General features: G+C 45.2%; 1 protein-coding gene across 2 annotated transcripts; it reads right to left on the bottom strand.

The window, feature by feature from the left end:
- Positions 1–774: 774 nt before the first annotated feature.
- Positions 775–11356, bottom strand: unc-4. 2 transcript variants are annotated; one of them, XM_001355153.4, is made up of 4 exons: positions 9993–11356; positions 2784–2962; positions 2564–2703; positions 775–2465 (listed from the first exon to the last, which is right to left on the bottom strand). In XM_001355153.4, the coding sequence occupies exons 1-4, from the start codon at positions 10816–10818 to the stop codon at positions 1757–1759; spliced, it is 1854 nt and encodes a 617-aa protein (XP_001355189.3). In that variant the 5' UTR covers positions 10819–11356; the 3' UTR covers positions 775–1756. The 2 variants fall into 2 exon arrangements, with proteins under 2 accessions (XP_001355189.3, XP_015042135.2); XM_015186649.2 differs by lacking the exon at positions 775–2465 and having other exon boundaries at positions 2570–2707; positions 9993–11346.
- Positions 11357–16349: the final 4993 nt, after the last annotated feature.

Raw genomic sequence — 16349 nt, 5'->3', positions numbered from 1 at the left:
ATGAAATGTTTTTGAAATTTTCTTCCGCAGTATATCTCTTATAGTGTTTCCCCAAAATAAAATAGAATCAAGGGAATAATATATCCTTTCAAGTGGTCTCCAAACCTTCTTATGTTCCAGTGCCGTCGGTCTGCAGCATTTCTCTTTCAGTGAGTTTGATTCCAATGATTCAACTCGAAAAAAGCGGCATATTCCCCTTTTTATTTGGACACTTTACTGCCTGGGAATTGTTTGATTTTGATGGTCAATTGGCAACTTTCGGGTGTGTTTAATGCATCATATAAAGATGGTTATTAAATGGACATTTCGCTTGATGCGGGAATGCATTATCAGAGCGATACCCTCCTGTTGGGTTTCTCCATTTTCCACACCATATCCATGGCTATTTCCACACCATTTCGCAAAGGAAAACGCTTTCAGTGTTTGCTCATTTAGGTATATGTGTATTTTTGATGCCATTTAAATTGCTGTTTATTGAATTTGCTTCCCCAATTCGGGTTTTTAGGTTTCGTTTCTGTTTTTTGCTGTGGTTGTTTTTGTTCTTGTTCTGTTTGAGTAAATTTCTGCGTGAATGGGGGGGATTGTGGGGGATTTTGGGAGATTTGCTTTCAGTTTTATTTGTGTTGGAATCGTATTACTTTGTGGATAAGCTCGACACGAAATAAACCAAAAAATAATAAGCATAATGTTTCGTTTATGTGGGTTTTTCTTTACAGAGTTTTCGTTCTTTTATTTCTTGTTTGACAATAATTTTTTCGATACAGTATAATTTTGTTCATTTTCCGTTTCATTTGCATTTCTATTTGTGGTAGTTTTGTGTGTGTTTCTCATATTCTCATATTTTTCTCATAGTTTAAATATATTGTATGTACTATTCCCCTTCTTTAGGATCATCTTTATATATTTATTAAAAAAAAAAAACATCCTCTTACTTAAGTTTTGGGGGTATCTATCCGATTCTTTGTGGTTTTTTTTTTGTTCTCTTTCTTTCTTTCTTTTTTTGAGCTAAATTAAATTACATTTTTACACACACACACACTGGCACACACTCGCACATTCATTCATACCTACACTGGGAAAAAAATTTGTCCTTAGTTGATATCGTTTTTTTATTACATAAAAATATTACTCATATTTCAAGCATTGCTTCAAACAAAAAAAAAAAAAAAAATTAATAGTATTTAATGTAAAAATAATAAATTCATTTACAACACTAATTTAGTCTCTCTTGGAACAGGGGGTTTTAAATTACAATACGCAAAAAAATATATATTTATGTTTGTATGTATTTCTATTGTATAGTCGAATAAATAAAATCACTTAAGAATATTCAAGCTCTGAACCGAAGAGTAGTCAAAGGAAGGATAACTATTAGCGGGGTTCCACAAGGACACGAAGGACACTGAATTCGCTGTTCAAATTTCCCATTAGTGAATAGACAAAAATGGAACACTTTCGATTCGAATGATTCAAATATGTTTAGACGATAAGCAAATATTTAAAAATATTTTAATACGATTTTTGATAAAAAAAAAAGTTGTATTTTCTGTTGCCATTCACTTGTCAACGTGTAGTCTGTATAACGTGCTGGCGGAACCCATACTTTTAAAGAGGGAGGAGAGTTATAGAGAACTTAGAGAACTTATAGACAAAAAGAGATGAAAAACTGAGCAAAAACCTCTAGGAACGCATAAATCAATGGAGAAGCAAATGCGGTTCGGTTGAACTCCACCTCCTGTTCCGCTGCTTGGTTGCCTCACGTGTTGTTGAAGAGCAGCGACTCGATGCTGAAGGGATTGCTGCGCCGGATGCTGATGGGCGAGGTCTGGTGGACGAGGTTGGCCGCCGCCGCTACCGCTGCCGCCGTGGCCGAGGCGGCGGTGGCCGCCGCACTGTGATTGTGCCCATGCCCATGGCCGTGGCCGTGTCCGTGGCCACCGTGGTGCTGGGAGTTCTGCAGGTTGAGTTGATGGAAGGCCTTGGCGGGAAAGAGTAGCGATTTGGGCGATGCGCGCGACTCCTGCTCCCTCTCCCTCTCCCGATCCTCTGACTCGCCGCCATCCATGGGCTCCATCTTGCCGAAGACGCCGCCGCCGTTCGAGAGCAGCGTGGAGGGGGCCACGGAGCTGGGGCTGCCCAAGCTACCGCCGCCGCCAATGAAGCTGCCCGCCCGCGAGCTGTCCCCGTCGCCGTCCAGGCCGCAGTGGCTCTGGCCGCCGTGCTGGGGGCCGTGGCGGGCCGGGCTGACGGCATCGCTGTCCAGCTCGTCGTCGCTGTCGGTGCCGCCGACGACATCGATCTGGATGCCATCGTCCTCGAGATCCGAGTCCGAGAAGGTGCCGTTCGCCTTGTGCTGTGATATGTATTCGGCCTTGAGGGCCTCCAGGTCGACGGTGATGCCCTTGGCCTGCAGCTTCCTCGCCTGCCTATCGATGGCCTTGGCCAGCTTCTTGCGACGCCTGGCACTGGAAAGAGCAGGGAAAACGGAGGGGGCACATGCTATAGCTGAGGGAAAACTTTTGGGGGCCGGGGTATCCCTGTATATCGCTCTGGGGACACTTACCGCTCCTTGGCCTTGAGCTCGTTGGGCGGTATTGGCTCGCCGCTGCATGTCTGCGGCTGGGCATTGTGGGCGGGCCGGCCGGGACCCTTTTTGGTGTGCTCGCGCTTACGCACCTTGGCCCGTCGATTCTGGAACCATACCTATCTGGAACAAAGCGTATAATCTCAGCAAAGGTGCTCGGGTACGGTGCGGATGTTCGGTCCTGTGGAACGAGACTCACCGCAACTCGCGACTCCTTGAGGTCCAGCCGCATGGCCAATGCCTCGCGCATGAAGATATCCGGATAGTGGCTGGCGGAGAAGGCCCGCTCCAGTTCCTCCAGCTGCCAGGAGTTGAAATTTGTGCGGGAGCGACGACGTTTGGCGGCGCTGCTGTCATCATCGCCGTCGCCAGGAAAGCCTAAAGACGAAAATAGGGAAAATGTAAATGAATTTTCAAGTCAGAATCAAGTCATTAATATAACTACCACACAATGGAATGGAAAACAGAGGGGGTGTTGGCTTATTAAAACTAATTAGGGTTCTACCAAAAAACATAAAAAAAAGGAGAAACCTAACAAAAACTAACCCCCGAACCCCACCACACATGGGACCTTGAACATGGGACCTGGAAACCCTGAAAACCCACAAAAATTAATAGAGAAACAACACACAAAACGAAAAACACTTTGTTCTCGACACTAAAAACCCTATAATTAAGTGTTGGTAAAATTATTTAAATGAAGCCGGCCGCAAGACAGGAGCACAAACACACAGCGACGGAGCAGCGCCAAAATGCATAAATATTCATAATCATATATTTCAATTACAAACCAATGGTCCCCCAGTCCGCCCCACCCCATCGAACATCTCCCATTCCAGGGGGCTCTAGTCTAACCGACGCGTCGGCTTACAATAAAAACGAAACAATTTAATTACGTTTCCATTCTCCACTTCACTTCCCGCTCCCCAGTCGACAGTCCGATTCCCTGAACGATCCGATCCGGTCCAGGATGTATAGTTTTCTATATTTAGATTAAACCCCCAGAGGGGGCGTGGCAAGCACACTGACACACAGACTCAGACAGAGATACAGATACACACAGAGAGAGGATACACACAAAGAATGCATGCAAAAGACCCCGCAATTTATCAAATTAGCTCCGATCGGACCCAAAGTGAATCCGAAAAGGGAAAGGGGACAGCAGAGAGGGCCAGAAAGGTGTTGGATATTAGATGATGGGACTGGGACTGGGACTGGGACTGGACGAGGCATTCTCAGGGACACAGCAACGGTCATCCGGGCAGGAACGCACAAAGCAGATTAAATGAGAATACATGTGAGTGGATAAACGAATGCAAAGTGAATGTTTTCGAATGATTTACTTTACGGAAAACTGGCTCTCATTCGATGCTCAGTCAGGTGACATCTTTGACTGATTTTTCCATCAACAAATAAGAATTCAAATTACAATGGAAAATCATGTGTTCCGTTCATTCGAATGCACTCCATCTGTCGTTTAAATGAAAGCTTCTGTCATTCAATAATTGAAAGCAATTCCATATATGTATAATCAGTGAATCATAGTGCATTCACCTTAAATATTTGACGTAATCAAGTGTATAATGGCGTACATAATTCAGGACTAATTTAAATCGAAATCTGTTTGAGGAATACCATTATTGTTGGATGGATGGGCGCTCGTTCATTACAATAAAATCCCCAATATTCTAACTCGTCACGCAATGAGTGCAGGGACTCAGTCGACACAATGGAGCGCCATTCAAATGCCACAACACTTGCAACTTTGTAATCACATCGATACCCATTGCCTGCTCCCCGTTCCTGCCTCTGCCTCTGGCCCAATTCCGACCCCAACCATCAATTGTGTAAGATGTGGACTACCTACATACGCACACAATCCACTCCAGCATTAAAGCGCAATAACAAGAGGACGGCCACTAATGAATGGTTTGCATTTTGCTGTTAAGTGTACCTAATTTTGCGTGCGGCACTGTAACGCTGCCTCTCTGCTTCTCTCTCTCTCTCTCACTCTCACTCTCTGCTTTGACTCTGCCGCCGCCGCAAACTGCTGCCTCAGTCACTGCTTTGGCACTCACTGCCTTTGCACTGCTTTATGCATACACGGCACATATTTACCCGATATTCCCCATCTTTGTGAAAATAACCGACGGCTTACCATTGGGTATAAGGAAAGGTTCTTATACATATACGAAAAATGATATGAGGTTTTGGTATATGCACTAAAGAAAAATCCGACGGGATTTATCTGTGAAATAATATGAATATAAAGGAAATATTCCACCAAACCAGTACATGTGCAGCATCAGACTTTCTACAGATATTTGTATCATTCGTTCCAACAAACAGCGAAATAGCGACGGTGGAAAACGTATCGTGTAGCAGCAGCACTCTTTCGGGGGCTCTCTGCGCTCTGTAGAGCGACAAAAAACTCGTTTGTTTTAAACGACGCGCCGACCCGCGGTCAGTCTTTGGACTATGACTGAATCGTATCTGTGTGAGTGTTCAAGCCAGTGCATAAGTGTATGTGTGTGTGTGTTAATAACTCAATAACAACGCCAAATACACAGAAATAATAGAGACATTAAAGGCACAAGCGACAAACGGCAAACGGCAGACGACAAACAAAACGCAGGACGCAGAGGAAGGCCGCCCTTTCAGAGTGTGAGGGTTTGAGTCGGGATAGTTGGGCGGGGGGTGGGCGGTTGCACGCAGATGCATACATAGATACGCACACATGCACACAAAGTGCATTCAAATGACTTAATAATAACAGTCGCTGGACTACTCCGCCCCTTCTGCCGCACTCGCACTCACACTCACACTCGCAATCGGAAGAGTCGCGCGGAGAGTGAGTGAGTGTTTGGAGTGCGCTTTGAGTGGCACGACAGTGCAACAGAGAGAACACATAATTCATGTGGTTTTTTTGAAAATGCAAAACGATAATTGAAATTTATTATGATTATTGCACCCACTGTGCAGCGTGTGCAATGTGCAGGCGTACCACCAACACCACCACCACCACCACAGACGTACTGCAATTTGGCAACGCCGCTGCACTCGTATGGGGCCTGGCCCCAACCTCCACACAAAAAGCCGAAAAACGAACCAAAGAATCGAGCGGCAATATCACGGGGAACGGAACGGAACCGACTTGTGTGTGTGTGTTGCATGCCACAGTCACATTCCGTGGCATGTTATTTTCGTTTACAGCTCGCGTCATCCAGGCAATATAACAGTTACACACCCCCCACACCTCAGCCCCAAAGACCCCTAATGCCAGACCCAGACCCAGACCCAACCCCCAACTCCAGACGACACCCCTGCCCCACCCTCTGCGATCCTCCGCAGGTGAGGAGCCACTTAAGTCATAAAAATTAAAGTGAATATATGTATAAAAAAAAAGTTACTCACGGAACAGGAAAAGAAGAGACGCAAAGAGAAGACGAGTAGAGGCAAAGAATGGTTTTATGGATTTGAAGGAGTGTGGAGGATTAAGGGGGGAAACTCCTCGCCTAATTGCATTTGGCCAAAGGAGCAACAGAGGACTCGAAAGCCTAATGCATGCTTGATTCACTTCCATTGAATGATTCATTAGCAGATGGTGGGGAGACCATTGTCATGATCTCAACTCACGAATGAAATGGATTCCACTGAGCAACATCATTCAACGTTAACGCGTGACTGTCATCATGGATATCATGCAGAATTTTCATTGAGAAAACTTACTCTATATATTGGAAAAGGATTTGCTTAACTTAAACATTCTCTTTCATTTACTCTTTCATTGAGAACATAGTACAGGGATTCACTTCTTATCAATCTTTCATACGCAGAACGTAGGAATTTTTCGAAATCTTTTCATGATCCAAAATCATGAATAAGTATTCCACTGATTAGCATCAATCAAACACTGACGCGTGACTGTCGACGACCATATCATGCAGGCTTTTTTTTGAGAAAGCCTCACTCTATAAAGTATTGTCAAAGGAGTCACTTCTCTTGAGCACTCCTTGCTGCAAGCACAACTGTTGCACAGTATTCGTGATGATCATATAGCCAGAATGAATACTTTGATGAATTATTCACAGCTTCACTTGCCCGAGAAAAAAAAACGAAAACCCAATCACAAAACGGAAATCCATTAGAAAAACTCCGAGGAAATAACGAGTTCTGGGAGACGGCGACGAAATCTATTCGAAGCCAGAAAAATGATTTATGATTCAGTTCATCGTTCCATTCCATCGTTCCATCAATGTGAAGTGATTTCCGTTTTTTGTTTTTTTTTGTTTTTGGGCAGAACGGAAACACCCATCCACCCATTCACTCGCTTCCCCCCTCACATCTTCAATCCATTCGGAATTCATTAGGAGACAAGAAACAACAAAACGAGTGTAAGGAGTGAAGAGAAAAGGAAAAGAGAGCAAGCACAGAAAATGGCGGCGTCGAAGCAGAAAACTGAAAATCGCATGATAAATGATTCCGATCGGCTTATGACAGTTTCTTCATTTCCGGCATGAAATGAGCAAACGAAAAACGGCACAAGAAAACGTCAAGTGAGAGAGAGAGGGCGATGATGGGAGTGGGAGTGGGGATGACGATGATGATGATGATGTCCCGTACCACCACCCACACAACCCACACACCCATCTGCCATTCGGCTGCATGTCAACTCTATGCCGCAAAATGATTAATGAGCAAAAGGCCATTCCCCAATCCCCAGTCCCCTCCCTTCACCCACACACCGCACCAAGCAGCCAACGGGCGGCGCACAATCTGCAATCTGGCAATCGCGGGCCTAATCAAATTGAATCAAATCAAATTAATAATTAGTTTTTAAAGCGCTGAAGCGCCAAAGGAGTAGGAAGTCCCTCTGTCTGTCTCTCTCTGTGTCTCTGTCTCTGTGGAAGTGGTTGCCGCACTGTCCCTCTCTGTGTCTCTTCATGTGTTGGCTTCAATTAATTAAACGGCCTGGCGCACAGCTAATGTCGCAGAAGGCCCCAGATCCGAGATCTACCATCCTTCAGTGAGTGCAGTTAATTACAAGCAGCGAGGACTGCTTACCTCTGGCCACGCCCCTGGCAAACGCCCCACGAGAGTGGCCGCCGAGAGCCGAATGGCCGCGCGCACTGGATATATGCATTATGGCCATAATTACACCAACTAGCCATCATTTGTTAATGCTAATTGGTCAATGAGCCACAGCCAGAAGACGGCCAGACAGCCCGCTCTTCGTCTTGGACTCGGATCTGGAACTGGCTAATGGCTCTCCACTCAGAGAGCGCGCCACGGAGAGCGATGATCAAAGCAAATGGAGTCCCATCAATTTCGGGACCCCAGTGATTGCTCTCCAAGCAATTGTCCAATAACAAGAAATATAAACCCCCCCTCCCCCACCACCACAAGAAAGAAAGAAAGAAAGTGGCGATGACCACAAAACAAGTTGAGCATAAATCATCTATGAGATGATTTCCATCGGAAACAGAGAAGTAGAGGGCGAGAAAGAGGTCTCTAAGAAGAGATTCCTGGAATAAAAGCATTGCGGAATATGAAATGAATCCTCCAATTCTAGATTCTCTTCGAATATATTTACTTGTAGAAGGTGTCTAAAAATGTGCAAAATGGTTCGAGTATATGTAAATGAAACAATGATTGAATCGAGACCTTTCTTTAACAGGAGTTTCCTGAATCTAAAAGCAATGGAGAAATGTGGAATTGAACTTTAAACTGATGATGAAAATACATTTGTATGTAGAAATATATTAAAGGTGCAGAATGCATGGAATAGTCATGGAATAAAACAATCATATTCCTAGTTGCCAGCGATTTCTGTGGGTAGAGTTCCATTGAAAAATATCATAAAAATATATAGAAATAATCGGAGAATTGAAGAGAGAACATTGTGGAATGCGGTATGATATAAAAAGACAGCTCCCTCCCTGTTCACAAATGGAAATAAACCTTCGATTCCGAATGAGAATATACACTTCGGGAAGATCTCAATAGAATAGGATGTCAATGAGGCTTGCAGGCCTTGCCGAATATGCAATATTTTAAACATCCCAAAACACCACCACCCCACTTCATCAGTGGGGAGATCTTTCTAAACAAAATTGCGATTTCAAAACGAAACACGTACTATCTTTAGCCAGACTTTTATAGAATGAAAAGCTATTCGGTAATATAGTTTCCAGAAATAGGAGCGATTGCGGAATATCTATTCCTATAGAGCTAATAAATCCTCTCTTGTAATCCGAAACCCACTGAAATGTCGAGTCTGCCTTGAATAGAGACACCTCTTTATTAGTTTGTGGAGCGATATATGCGAGTAAAACGCACAATAGTTTGATCATTTATGGGTAGGCATTGGGAACTCGAATCTCGAGATTTGAATCTCGATGCGACCTTTCCGTGTCGCACAGCAGGCGTCTCCGTCTCCCAGCTCGTTCTCAGGGCATTCGTTAGACCAATCCACATACTTTGTATGCTAAATAAAAATCAGAAAATCAATCGGATTTTACATAATAATCGATCGCTGATTAGCTAAATCAATAAATATGTTTTTAGGTAGCAAAAGTCAAGCACAAAGCACACAACTCTGACTGATATTCAGAGCGCACGGCCTCAGAGCGCACGGCTATAGACATGACTGACAGCCCGAAAGCATTTAGCAGGGCTAATTGAATGAATTAGCATATTGTCCGCACAGATAACGACACCAGGATGAATTCCAATCACACATTTAACAAACAATCTACGGGTAGCCTCTGACGAAATGGTTCGCTCAACGGCGCTGACCTCCAATCCTCTCTCTCTCCATGTCTCTATAATGTGGGGACGCGTGTTCTCGGGCTTGATAATTCATTAGCCGATCTCTGAACGCAAATTCACAAACTGACGAAAGACAAGCGAAAGTCTCCAATGGAAATTGATTTCATGGGGGAATACGGAATGCGAATTACCTAACACACGTGTTGTCGATTAGGGTTAAGCGCAGTGCCAGCGGGATTGCCGATCATCGATCAACGATACTTTGTACTTCAAGTACTCGAATTCGACTACGAATCTTCAAGGATACTTGACGTATGACCTTAATTCGTCGTACCAATCTCCCCTAAGCGATAGGGCTTTTGTGTTTTCTTCCAAAGAATATTATACAAAGTAATCGATGGGTTTAAAATAAACGATCATCGGCTGAACATCTGATTAGATGGGAAAGGAAGCACTTAATTTTTCTGATAGTAAATCCATTAATGATGAAATATTTTGACCATCCAATCGAAAAGTAATCCCCCCATAAGTGAGAAATATTTCCGAACTCCTAGCTCCCTACGCATGCAACTAAATCATTCGATTGAATCATATCCTGCCTTATTACTGAACCTTCTACCAAAATCAATAGACTTACCGCCATCCTCGTTGGATCCTTCGCTCGGTGGTCCCGCCGGCGGCAGACTCTGCCGATTGCCGATCATCAATCGGTGCTGGATAGTCGCCACAGTGCTGGCCACAGCGGCCACTGCCGTCGTCTGGGCGGCACTTACATTCCTTAGCGCCGCCGCACTCAGTCCGGTGAGATTGGCGAAGGCATTGCTGGCATTTACCGCCGCCATTTGTGTGGCCGCGGCGGCAGCTGCCGCTGAGGTGGGATGTCCTCCGCCGGCGGCATCGAAACGAGGCCGTCCAAGGAACGGTCCGTTCGGGCCAAAGACGCCGGGCACTCCGAACTGCAGGAAGGGGCCCCAGGGCGGCACTCGAACGCCGCCGGGCGCCAATTGGGCGGCGGCCGCATACAGCTGAAGCGCGGCCGTCGGATGAAGTCCCTCCGATGGCATACTGACGCTGGGCCTGGGATGGGAATGGGAGTGGGAGTGGGATGTGGGTGGACTGCTGCCGCTCAACCGTTGCTGCTGCAGTTGCTGTTGCGGCGGCGTGGCTGATGGCAGATGATGGTGGCCTGAATGGGGACTCGGATTGGGGTACGGATGTGGGTACGGATTGGATGTGGTCCTTTGCCGGGAGGATGGTGATACTTCCACTACTTCCGTCTCGTCCTCGTCCTGGCTGCTGCTATTGTTATTGTGATTGATGTTGTTGCTGTTGCTGTTGCTGTTACTGTTGATACTGTGATTGTTGTTGTTATTGTTGTTGTTGTTGATGGAGTACTTTTTGGTGTCCGCTGCGGTGTGGGTGGCTGTGGGTGAAGATTGATTGTTTCGTTGCTCCAGTACCATTATGGCTCTCACGCTCAGAACTTTTGGGCCATTCGGGGGTATCAACACTTATCTTCTCACAAAAACTAGAGGGGTGTTGGGGTTTCGGTCACTCGCGCTTAGAATCGATCACTAAAGGACTCTTTTTCGGGAGTTTGATTTTTTTTTCGTTTTCAATTTCGTGCTTAAAAAAATATACAGTCTGTTTTTTCAGTGTGTGTTTTGGTTTTTTGTTTTTTTTTTTTTTCTTTTTTTTTATTCTTGTGTATGTTGTATGGCTCTGCCGTCGGCCGGCGGCGGTGCACTACTGAAGAAGACGCGTCGCTCCACACTGATTGAGGGTCTGGGCTCCACTCTCGAGCTTTGGGTACGGTCCGCCGTTCGATTGGATTCGATTCGATTCGCGTGCTGCAGGGGGGGTGCAGTTGGTGTTGCAGGGAGAGACAGACACCAGCAGCAGCAGCAGCAGACGACGCTAGCGGCTCGCAATGAAAATTCAATCTGCGAGCCGACGACGAGGCATGCGGCCAGGAAACCCTCAGAAACGAGATGGAGCGTGTGGCAAGAGCGAGAGAGCGAAGCCACCACCAACGCGGGCAGAGATTGTTGCCATGTTGTTGGTGCCTCTCTCTCTCTCTTACTCTCTATCTGTCTCTCTTTGAGCTCTCTCGCTGTGTGCGTGTGCGAGCGAGGTAGAAATTCATCAAAAAGCAACAACCACTTAATTTTTATATGCGCTGCGTTTCGACTGTTTCAATTTTGATCAACTTGCCACTGCTACTGCCTGGCTCTGGCTCTGCCACTGCCTGCTGCCTGCTGCCTCTCTCTGCCACTGCCTCTGCCTCTGCTTCTGCTGCTGCTTCTGTAATTCATTTAAAAGAGAAACCTGTCTGGCTGTGGCTGTGTGTGTGTGTGTGTGGCCATTTTCAACATGGTCTCTGGCTTCGTGTCGTGTGTGGCAGAGCGAGACAAACATCTCTCCGATGGCCGCTTCCATTGGCTTTCCACGAATAGTGGGAATTTTTCTGCCAGCGCCGCTGCCTGCCTGCTAGTCTGCTGCCTACTGCCTGCTGCGTCGCCATTGCCAAAAACGACTTCAAGAGTTTTCAATTTTCTTCAGGCTGTGTGTGTGTGCGGCAAAGTTTTCCAGGGCGGAGTTATGCGGCATTTTTTCAATTTGCTTCTCCATCAAATTATTATATGCTCGGCTCTCTGCTCTGGCGCTGCTCTGACGCTGCTCTGCCGCTGCGCAACTGGCATTCTGCGACTTCGGCCGCCCGCAAAACGCCTCCACCTCCAACAAACATAAATGGCCATTTTCCTGGCAAAATAGAAAAATGAAAATTCGTTAACAATTAATTAACAATAAGCTGATTTGTTGTTCCTCTTATGGCTGCCTGCCTTTTCTTCCTCCCAACTTTTCACGCGCGTTTTCGTTCGCTCTCGCGCTTTGCCAGCGTTTCTTGCGCGTTTTCTTTTCAATTACGTTTCCGCTCCTCTCCAAGGCATTCACTTTGCCATGCGTGCAAGCGGGATGGCCATACACACACAACGCCGACGCCAGCCAATTTGCCTTTAATTTGTTAACATAAACGCCTCGTCTTGCCGAAGGACGAAGAGGAGCAAAAGGAGCACGACAACTCCTCCAAGCAGAAGGAGCGGGAGAAACAGCTCCAACTTCCGAGGCTGCTGCTGTTGCTGCTGCTGCGCATGAATCATTCATTTTATTGGGCGCCGGGGCAGCGACGCCAGCTGAGGCATCGGCTCCGACTGAGGCAGCGCCAAACGATGCTCCACTTAACCCATTTGCCATGCAGCGGGGTCGTTTCCACCCACACCCACTCTTCCAACCAGACACTCCTCCTCGCTGGCAGGGCAATCAATGACATTGTGTTCTGTGGAGTCTGTGGAGCAGAATGACCTCTGCCCCGCCCCCGCCCCCGCCGCCGACCTCTTCCTGCCCCAACGGGGAAAGTCCCGCGTCTCATCTGTCAGATGTTTTGTTGGCAGGTTGCTTAATTGCTCGCCAACTCGCCCTTCGTTCTCTTTTGCTCACTCTTCCTCCTTCTCCATACACCTCTCTCTCATTCTCTTTCTCTTGTCACATGTGCAACTTTGTCTCTCTCTCTCTCTCTCTGTGTCGGTCTGCATGTATTGGTGTTCATTTTATTAATGACATACAGCGCCAGTGGGCGAAAAACGACAGCCAGCCACCCATCGACCTGCCACATACACATCCCCCTCACACCTGCGGTAGCCAACCCCTCATTCCTTACCCCACCATCCTGCCCCCAGCCTCCTACCACTTTGTTAATAAAATTTCCATGCGTACCGAAACTTAATTAATTCTGTTACAGTTTGTTGCAAAAGTTTGCTCCCCCAGAAACCCCCTTAACAAAATGGCCGCCACCGTTGCCCCACCAAGGGTACGGGGGTGGCGAAAGCTCCATGTCCTTCGCGCATACAGCCCCGACCCCTGCCACATTCTTTTGCAAATCAAACGAATGAATTTTAATTATTTTTTGTGCCAGCAAAAAGTTTTCACTTCTCTTTTTTTCTTGCCTCCAGGTAGCGGGAAAACTTTTTTAGAAAACCAACCGGAAATGGGATCGGGAAATGGGAAGAGAATGGCGAAAAGAGGGGCACAGATGCGAGCTGAAAAAAAAGAATCAGAGAGAAAAACACCCAGAACTGCGGGGAATTGGGGAATATTTTTGAAGTTATGCTTGAGGTGCATCTAATCAGAATCTGTTCGAGTGAAGAGATGATGGCAACTGAAGCGGAACTGGCAGATTGTCAATACTCGCAGATGATGAACTCCGCAAAGAGGACCTCGAAGTTGAGTCAGAGATCCTTTAAGAGAAATCTCGAAAAATACACAACACATTATAGAGATTCTGTTTAAGGTACAATTAAAGAAGATTAATATAAAGAAAGAAACAAGTTTAGATAACTGCAGAACTTATTCAGGACTCTAGGATACTTTTTATTACAAACTTCTTGAATATGCCATTAGATCTTTGATCGTAGAAACTAGTACTCTCGCTTCCTAATTAGCATCTTCCTTGACTGGATGTTCCTGTTTATCTGGATATCTGTAATTGATCATACATATATAATCCCAATCACTTCTCTCTGCCGAATCAGAATCTTCTCGATCCTAATATCCTTTATATCTTATAAAGATATTTAAGAACGAGCATTGCCTAAGTGGAGATGATGGAAATAGAAATACAAATAGAATAAGGAAGCCTATAAGAATATACATACATATTTATGTACATGAATATATATATCCTCGAACCATTATATTAGATATTAGATGGTAATGTCTTTTACTCTCTTCAGAATCGTAATATACTTAATCGAGTGGAGATGATCCAATTCGATACTAAAAATTAGGGTAATTTGACGTTATCCCCATGTATATAACTTTGAGGGATATTTTAAAAAGATTTCCATTCAAGAGTTAAAAGTTAGCTCCCAGATCATTGTAATGCTACCTACTTTCTTCACATCTCTTAAAGTGATGTTTCAAAAGAGTTTTAAGATGGTAGGGTATAGGAATTGAAGTGAAATAGCGCCAGATTTTCGTTAGATGATTATAAAGCTTAATTCATTAAAAAAAGGTGTATAGCCATAGCATGGGATATTTAGTCATTTTCTCATACTGTATTTACGAATGGATAGGTTTATCTGTTTCAGGAAATTTTTCATGGACGATTGAAAAATTTTTACCCTCAACACGATCATGATGAGCTTTAATAAAAATGGTGTGACTATATAATACATATTAATGTTACTATCAAACATCTACCTTTCTCGGTCACTTCACTCTCCTAAAAGAGGCTCACTTGAATATCACCACATCCTGCAGTACATCTTTCACTCTCTTCATAATCTCTTAGAATCTCTTGATTAATCTCATCTGAGAAATCGTATTATGGGAACTACTTAAAACATTATGTTTTCAACTAAAATATACGTTAAAACTCAGAAATATATCTAAAAAAAACGAAACCAAAGCACAACACGAATACAGGGAAATTCCATGGCGAAATAATGGGAAATCGGCCAAACGCCAAGCTGGGAAATTTACGCTGCAAGCAGGCAAATTTGGATTGGATGTGGAATGTAGGATGCTTTGTGTGGGAATTTTACGCTCAAAATGTCTCTTTGATTTGTCCATCAAATGCCAGGGGGGAGCGATGCGGGATGTGCGTGGGCGATGGGGGGTTGGGGGCAGTAGCGTTATTGCGGACGGATATGAAAACTTAGGGAATGGCAGGCAGGAAATTGCAGAACTGTTTTATGGTATTTGAAAATAACTAATGATAAATGAGGGAATGGCAAAACAGGGGGCGGTGGGGGGGTGCACTGCTGTCGGTCCTGTATCGCAAAGATTGAATATTAAATTTTCAGGAACTACTTTTGAAAGGCTGGAATCATAAAATCTTCTGAGATTTGGCATCTTTCGATCTATCGTTGGTAAAAGCTATGATTTTCCTATCGTCAGTTTTCCTTAAACCTTGAATTTTCCATCTTTCTATCTATTGGATCAAAGCGCACGTTGAATACTTTTCTGTCCCATTATCCTATTAGGGGATAACAAAAACTAAGATAATTATTCCCCCCATTCCCATTCCTCAAAATGTGGCCAGTTGTGGTCTCGATTTACGATTGGACCAATTAATGAGCGTGTTAATTGGCCCTCATTGGGACAGATAGACCATAACCCAAGGATGTCAACCGCATATCATATTGTGGGCATCAAAAACATAGCCGGGCGACAGCGACAGCGACACGCCCACCGCTTGCATCCTGGCCATCCTGATTCTGTGGCACGAACCACTGAAATTTAAGCGAGTGATCAACAGATGCAGCGCGACCAGGAGGCACAACAGCACACATGTGTGTCGCTAATAGAAACGCCCACTTTTTTGGGTGTCTTCGACAATAAAAAATCTCTCGGCTTGCAATTCAAACCAAAGTCGAAGCGTGGCAACCCCTGCACTGAATGGGCAACAACCCTGTGGTTTCCCCCATCCTTTTGCAACCGCTTATACACATAGCGGCTGCCCCTGCCCCTGCCACTGCCACTGCTGCTGCTGTTGCTGCCCCTGCTCCAGTGGATGGCACACCACATAAAGGCAAGTCACACGAAATTATGGCAATTACGCTAAGCAGCGCATTTATTTTTATGAGCCCACGAATTATGAATAATTGCGAATGCGAACCAGCAACAAGAAAACAACACAGAACTATACGTGAGAGATGTGGCTGTGCCCCCCCACCCACCAGCGGAGTGGAGGGGGAAAATCAAAGAAAAACAACATCGTTAGCAGACATGTTCGAAAATCCATTTTGACATTCAGCAAGAGAGCGTGGACATAATGAAAAACCGCACTCACAATACCCGAAACGTCCTCCAATCGAAGTCCCCTTCTCCACCGCTCCATCCATGCGGCTTCAATGTGGGAGGCTGGGTGGGTATGGGTGGGTGCGTGGATTCGTCATTAGGCTCATAAAATTGCAATGACTTGGCACACACG

This window comes from Drosophila pseudoobscura, chromosome X (genome assembly GCF_009870125.1).
Source record: "Drosophila pseudoobscura strain MV-25-SWS-2005 chromosome X, UCI_Dpse_MV25, whole genome shotgun sequence".
Lineage (NCBI taxonomy): Eukaryota > Metazoa > Arthropoda > Insecta > Diptera > Drosophilidae > Drosophila > Drosophila pseudoobscura.
Note: the sequence above shows the minus strand (reverse complement) of the source record. Positions and strands in the feature narration are given on the sequence as shown.

What these genes read in the sequence shown, in the direction of transcription:
- unc-4 (XM_001355153.4), bottom strand. Translation starts at nt 10,818, where the DNA reads ATGGTACTGGAGCAACGAAACAATCAATCTTCACCCACAGCCACCCAC. An exon ending in AGGATCCAACGAGGATGGCG is followed by an intron (nt 2,963 to 9,992) that starts GTAAGTCTATTG and finishes TTTCGTCTTTAG; the next exon opens with GCTTTCCTGGCGACGGCGAT. An exon ending in GAGCTCAAGGCCAAGGAGCG is followed by an intron (nt 2,466 to 2,563) that starts GTAAGTGTCCCC and finishes TGCTCTTTCCAG; the next exon opens with TGCCAGGCGTCGCAAGAAGC.